This window comes from Sapajus apella, unplaced genomic scaffold, assembly GCF_009761245.1.
Source record: "Sapajus apella isolate SASKATOON/1434 unplaced genomic scaffold, GSC_monkey_1.0 scaffold123, whole genome shotgun sequence".
Taxonomy (NCBI): Eukaryota; Metazoa; Chordata; class Mammalia; order Primates; family Cebidae; genus Sapajus; species Sapajus apella.
In genome coordinates, this window is record NW_022437063.1 from 2,071,518 (window position 1) to 2,078,506 (window position 6,989).

The window sequence follows — 6,989 nt, forward strand, 5'->3', positions numbered from 1 at the left end:
ACGGGTTCAAGCGATTCTCCTGCCTCAGCCTCCTGAGTAGCTGGGATTACAGGTGTGCATCACCACGCCCAGCTAATTTGTGTATTTTTAGTAGAGATGGAGTTTCACCGTGTTGGTCAGGCTGGTCTTGAACTCCTGACCTTGTGATCCTTCCGCCTTAGCCTCCCAAAGTGCTGGGATTACAGGCGTGAACCACCATGTCCAGCCCACGATCTCTGTATTTTTTGTTTTCGCAATGTTAACTTGAATTATTTTTATTTCACAAACAACATTGAAAATACGTGAATACTTATTTCAAGGCTTTCACGCTTTCAAAGTGTCATAAAAAGAACATAAGGTATCTTCGGTTTGGCAGAATACGTAACTTCCCTTTTCCAGTAACGATGCAATTCTTTACCCACATTAATAGTTGTATATCTTGGCCGGATGCAGCAGCAGATCACAAGGTCAGGAGTTCAAGACCAGCCTGGCCAACATGGCAAAACCTCGTCTCTACTAAAAATTCAAAACTTAGCTGGGCGTGGTGGCGTGTGCCTATAATCCCAGCTACTTGGGAGGCTGAGGCAGGAGAATCACTTAAACCTGGGAGGCAGAGGTTGCAGTGAGCCGAGATCGTGCCACTGTACTCCAGCCTGGGCGACAGAGTGAGACTTCATCTCAGGGGAAAAAAAAAGTTGTATCTTAAAGATATACAATAAGGAAATAATACTGTCCTACAAACTAAAACTTGAATGATATATTTATGGCAAAAGCCACACCTAGACTGTCATACCGTGAGGATTGCAGGCTCCTGTATAAAACCGTGCTCATGTCCTGTCCGTGGTCCCCACTTTGCAGTTCATGCTGAGCCTTGTTGCTGATAGGAATCATCACAGCGAGCATGTCCACCAGGTGTCAGGCGGTGGACCAGACGTGCACATAGCCTTGCGTTGCCTTCCGCCCTCCGTTCGGTGGGAGAAACCCTGCTTTCAGATCCAGGCCCTGAGAAGGAGTGAATTCTCCTGGGGCACAAGGGGAGGGAGACGACGGAGTGGCTGCACCTGGCCAGGGCGTGTCTGGCCTTGCAGCTGCGCTGTTCTCTGGGGTCTCAGAGACTCTATCCTGGAGACCCTTGTTGGTCTCTGTCCTTAGAAGAGGTGGCCAAATGTGAGGCCACCACTGACCCCAAAACCACCAGCAGCTGGGGTACCCTGGGGCAGGCTCCACTCTCAGAGCTTCTCTCTGTGCCAATGGCGGCCTGCCCCCGCCCAGCCTGAATCCCCCAAAAGGGCTTCTTGGCACTTCCACGCTATCTCCTATGTCTATGCAAATTCAGGGCAGATTTAAATTGGAGGGAGATATTTATTTTTATGCAGATGAGCCTCTCCAGAGTGTTTGGTGCATTGGCGATCTCACGAAAGCAAAATATCTCCCGGCGTGCGCTGCTCCTCTTGTGTTCGGGTTTTAAGCGGTGTCAGCGTTTACATTTTCCTAATATGAAAAATGCCTGCGTTGTTCTGCTGCCAGCTTCCGCTCCGTCCCTGCAGCCCCGGCCTCTCTGCTGGCGCCTAACCGTTTTTTATTCTCTTGCTTCTGCTTTCTTAGTCACAAGTTTGGGAAAAAAGTCACCTATTTCAACAACCTGCGTGAGCTCCGTGAACACCTGAAATACGACCAGCTGATCGTCCCCCCCGAAGTTCTGCGGTGAGTGCCGGTTAGACCCCAGAGGCCACGTCAATAAGTACATCTTTGTGCTTCCAAAGGTCTTGGTTCAATCCCACGAATGTTGAAGGCTTCGTTTCCAAACGCGTGCTTGGCTGGGCTTGGCTCGGAAACCTGCGGCATCGGCAAAGATACGCAGCAAAAGGTGCTAACTGCTGACTCAGAAATGAAATTGCAGAGGCCGCGTACAGGACGGGACGCTTCTCCTCGCCCGCCGCCGAAAAACTGATTTAAAAAATAAGGCCTTGTGTGGCAGCTGCCGTTTGTTGCCTTGGTGTTTACCGTTTTTGCTTTTGAGCAGAAAATTAGGGGAATTTCCCAGGCGTGTTGATAACGCTGTGTACAGAATAAAATGTTCTCAGGGACGTGACAGGTGCGCTAGAAAGGGAACCTGTCTGCTGGATGCTGGAAGCTTAATTGGTCTGTCTGCTACGAGGCTTAAATGTAGAACCAGATGAGTAGAGGCTGCCCGGGAAGGTGCGTGCCACACAGCCAGTGCAGCATGGGGCCAGATCCAGCCGGGGTCTCTGGACCCCCAGCCCGGGTTCCCTCTGCCCCTTGTGTCTCCCTCTCTGAGTGGCTCCTTTGAAGGAGTAGGCCCTTGCCAAAGTGCATGGAGGTGAGGCTGGTTGCCTTGCAGCGGTAGTGGAGATAAAAGCCAAGTCACATGCCAGGTACTGGGATGTAGAGATGTCTAGGTCCTTACCCTCAGGACACTCTCAAGCTAGTAAGGACCGCAAATCAATGATGGCAGGGGCCAGAGGAAGCACTGAACCCAGCTGGGGAAGCGACTGATGTGTGTGAGGGGGAATCCATGAAGACTTTCAGGAGGGGGTGGCTTTTTTTTTTTTTTTTTTTTGAGATGGAGTTTTGCTCTTGTTGCCCAGGCTGGAGTGCAATAGTACAATCTCGGCTCACCACAACCTCCGCCTCCCAGGTTCAAGCGATTCTGCTGCCTTAGCCTCCTGAGTAGCTGGGACTACAGGCATGTGCCACCATGCCCAGCTAATTTTTTTTTGTATTTTTAGTAGAGACGGGGTTTCACCATGTTGACCAGGATGGTCTCGATCTCTTGACCTCGTGATCCACCCGCCTCGGCCTCCCAAAGTGCTGGGATTACAAGTGTGAGCCACCGCACCCGGCCTTAATTTTTGTACTTTTAATAGTGACAGGGTTTCTCCATGTTGGCCAGGCTGGTCTCAAACTCTCAAACTCAGGTGATGCACCCACCTCGGCCTCTCAAAGTGCTGGGATTACAGGCATGAGCCACCGCACCTGACGCAGAGGTGGCTTCCCCACCCCGCCCCCAGAGACAGAGTCTTGCTCTGTTGCCCAGACTAGAGTGCAGTGGCGCAATCTCGGCTCACCACAACCTCCATCTACCTCCCGGGTTCTAGCAGCTCTCCCGCCTCAGCCTCCCAAGTAGCTGGGACTACAGGCGCACATTGCTACGCCAGGCTGATGTTTTTGTGTTTTAGTAGAGATGGGTATTCACTGTGTTGCCCAGGCTGGTCTCGAACTCCTGAGCTCAGGTAATCCACTTGCCTTGGCCTCCCAACGTGCTGGGATTACAGGCGTGAGCCACCACGCCTAGCTCAGAAGTGGCTCTTAAAGCGAGTTTCAGAGGGACCGTTGGTAGCTCAAGAGGCCAGGAAGCCTATTTCCCGCAGAGGGAAGCCCTCCTGCAAACATGGGGGTGAAATATTGGGAGATTTGGAGGCAGCCAGAAGTCCCACGCGATCAGGCCGGAGTTGGTGAACGTGAAGCTGGAGGTCTCCTTGGGCTGGGAGTCCTGGTGCCAAGCAGAGGAGAGTGAACTGGACCCGGAGCTCATGGGAGGATGATGGGAATCCCTGCTCTGCCATGGGCCTTGGCGAGACCCGACGCCCAGACCTCGCCAGAGTGACCTGGGGGGGGAGTCCGTGGACATGGCTCAGACGTATTGTTAGCAGCTCTGGTGGAAGTGATTTGTCTGTTGACAAAGGGTAACTTCACGTCCTCCTGCGTGGCAGAGTGATTTGGGGGTAAAACGGATGGCATCTGTGAAACACCCAGCTCTGGCTTCTCAGGGGCTACTGGGTGCAGTCTGGGGCCTCTGGAATGTGCAGGTGGCTGGCAGCACTGAGGGTGCAGGGTCCTGTGAGTCAGAGAGGGACAGTGTTTGGGAGCGGGGCGTGGGCTTGGGCATTAGGAGCTCCTGAGCTTACTCAGTGGGCAGCCAGCACCCTATTCCATAGCCATGCAGCAGAACCCCAGAGGTTGTGTCCAATCCTGATGCTTTTAATTGAGCATCTACTAGACTGGGGCGGGGGGTCTAAGTCTGGATTTTATCCACCCCCACACACTCCCTGGTGGTGCTGTGAGATCTGGAAGCTGAGACCCACTGGCTTAGCAGCAGGGCAGGGCCTTGGGGTCCTGAATCCTGGCTGTCCCAGCTTATGACCTAGGGCATGTCACCAGACCTGGACAAGCCTCAATTTCCCAATCTGTAAAGCAGACAAAATAACCCCTCCACGGTAGGCCCCTCATGAGGGACGGAGACATCTCTCGGGAGCCACCTGGGGTGCAGAGCGCTGTGATGAACTCACAAAGAACAGCTGCCCGTGGGAGCGGCTCACACCTGCTTGGCTGGCCAGGCTCAGCCCAGCTCCGCCTTTTCCGCAGACCTTCCCCGACTCCGTTCGCCCACCTGATGTGTTGGGTGCCTCTGGGTCATGTGCCTGCACTGTCTTGACTCCTAAGGTGCTAATGCTCGTGTGCTTCCCATCCCGTGGCCGGGCCATTGCTGTATGCACAGTGCCCAGCACATAGTAGGACCTCAATACATGTTTGCCTGTGTTAAGGAAGGGCTGTTACCTGCTGCTCTTTTTTTTTTTTTTGGAGACGGAGCCTCACTCTGTTGCCCAGACTGGAGTGCAGTGGCGTGATCTCGGCTCACTGCAACCTCAGCCTGCTGGATTCCCGTGATTCTCCTGCCTCAGCCTCCCGAGCAGCTGGGATTACAGGCGTGCACCACCACGTCCAGCTAATTTTTGTATATTTGGTAGAGACAGGGTTTTACCATGTGTCTACGCTGGTCTTGAACTCCTAACCTCAAGTGATCTACTTGTCTTGGCCTCCCAAAGTGCTAGGATTACAGGCGTGAGCCACGGGGCCCAGCACAGAGGCTCTTTTCCCCCCGAAGGCTTTAACCGCCTCCTTCAGAGTTATCCATCCTCTTCATGTGTTTATTCATGAGTTTCTTCATTCATTCGACAAATATTTTAATTGAGCATCTAATATGCAGCAAGCCTTTTCCAGGCACTGGGGATAAAGTAAGAGAAGGGACAAGGTCCCGTTAGCATTGCGAGCCAGCTCTTAAATTCAGACTCTGGAGAGCTGAGGGTGGTCGCGCCCACCTTAGGACTGACCGCCTGGCAAGCAGGTGAGGCTGCTCTGCTGGTTGGGGTAGGGCCGCTGGCCAGGGGTTGAAGGAGAGACTGGACATTTGCTCAGGGTTGGACTACTGCATCTTGTGAGAATGCCCACAGCAATGGTGAGTGTGTGTGTGTGTGTGTGTGAGAGCGTGAGTGAGCTGGTGGTGTGGCATGTGTGCCTAGAGGGACGCAATGCCCAGGTGTCCTGCAGATGTTCATGGGGCATCCAGCCCCACCCAGCGCCTCCGTGGCTGCCAGCTGCCCCTGCCAGGTGAGAGCCCAGCCTCTGTTGTGTCTGCAGGTACGATGAGAAGCTACAGAGCATGCACCAGGGCCGGCCGCCACCTTCCGCCAAGACACCGCCGCCGCGGCCCCCGCTGCCCACCCAGCAGTTTGGCGTCAGTCTGCAATAGTAAGTGAGCCGGGGATGCGTTTGCTCCTCTGCCCGGGGGCCCTGGGAGCTATGGGCGCTTCCGGGTCTAGAGACGTTTTCCCCAGACCTTTGCTTCCAGCAGCCGAGCTTAACCCTGTGGGAAAGATGAAGCCTGAGCTCACCACTGAGGCCGCATGCTCGCTGCTCTGTGCCTGGTGCGGACGACCAGGAGTGGGTAGCGGAACCCTGAGGTTCCCGCCCCAGCTTCCGTCACTGCTGCTCTCTGTGCTCCAGGTACACAGTGGGACACGTCCCACCACCTCAGGCAGGGCGTGGTCATGGGATGTGCTTGGGTGTGGGTGTGGGCGTGTCGTGCCAGGACAAAGCTTCCCGAGCCAGTGGGCAGCGGCCTCTCGTGGTGATGTACAGGCCGGGGTCAGGTGGAGGCGGTGCCTTGTCGCTCTGCGTCCCTGATCCCCGCACCACTGTGCACTCTGCTAACACCCAGGCTGGACACAGGTATAGTGAAGACAGGCTTGTGCTGGGCCCAGCCGCTGAGAATTGGCGTCATTGTCATTGCAGCATAACCTGTCCTTTAACAGCCACGTGACCTTTGTTGGAAATAGATGTTGGACATAGATGCTTGGTGCCGCAAAGAAAAAGTAGCACTGAGACAAAGGATCCTTCAGTAATGCAATGTTTACATCCTGGACTACAGGAAGGGGACCCTCGCTAGCCATCGTGCCATGAGAGTACAGTGAACAAAGGAAAACACACACATTTATTCCTTACACATTCGGAGTTGTCCTCACTGCTGGGTCTGCTCTCCGTTGGCTGGAGCCAGACCTCACAATCTAAACTGAAACCCGATTGGCTAACAACTTAACACTTTTCTAAACAGGTAAGAGCAGTGGAGAGCTGGGACATGCCTGTGAGCACGTCCAGCACAGATATGTTGGTTAAAGTACAAGGACACAGAATGGACTACGTGCCTGTAAGCATGGCGTGTCTAGCAGCTACAGAGGATAGGGCTTCACAAAGTTATTAGCACATTTATTCTTTAACAAGAAAGGGAACTTTAAAAAGGAACTTTCTACTTCCCACAACCTTGAACTCACCTCTTCTCTCAGCCTGTTTCCTTATTTCTGTTATACAGTCTTTTTTGGGGGGTAGCAGGGACAGGATCTCGCCCTGCTGCCCAGGCTGGAGTACAGTAGCCCCATCTCCGCTCACTGCAACCTCTGCTTCCTGGGTTCAAGCTATTCTCCTGCCTCAGCCTCCCCAGTGGCTGGGTCTACAGGCACACCACCATGCCAGGCTAATTTTTTTGTATTTTCAGTAGAGACGGGGTTTGGCCATGTTGCCCGGCTTGTCCTAGACTCCAGACCTCAAGCAATCCACCCACCTCAGCCTCCCAAAGAGCTGGGATTACAGGCATGAGCCACCGCACCCAGCCTGTTATGCGGTCTTTTTTTTTTTTTTTTTTTTTTTTTTTTTTT

At 53.6% G+C, this 6,989-nt stretch overlaps 1 protein-coding gene across 2 annotated transcripts in view; it reads left to right on the top strand.

Moving 5' to 3' along the window:
* ARHGAP8 (Rho GTPase activating protein 8) overlaps positions 1–6,989 on the top strand; it is a 61,056-nt gene that overhangs the window by 30,091 nt on the left and 23,976 nt on the right. For both annotated transcript variants that reach the window (XM_032261422.1, XM_032261421.1), the window contains exons 5-6: positions 1,585–1,683; positions 5,419–5,529. In XM_032261422.1, coding sequence (XP_032117313.1) covers positions 1,585–1,683; positions 5,419–5,529 — 210 coding nt within the window. The remainder of the gene's footprint in view (positions 1–1,584; positions 1,684–5,418; positions 5,530–6,989) is intronic.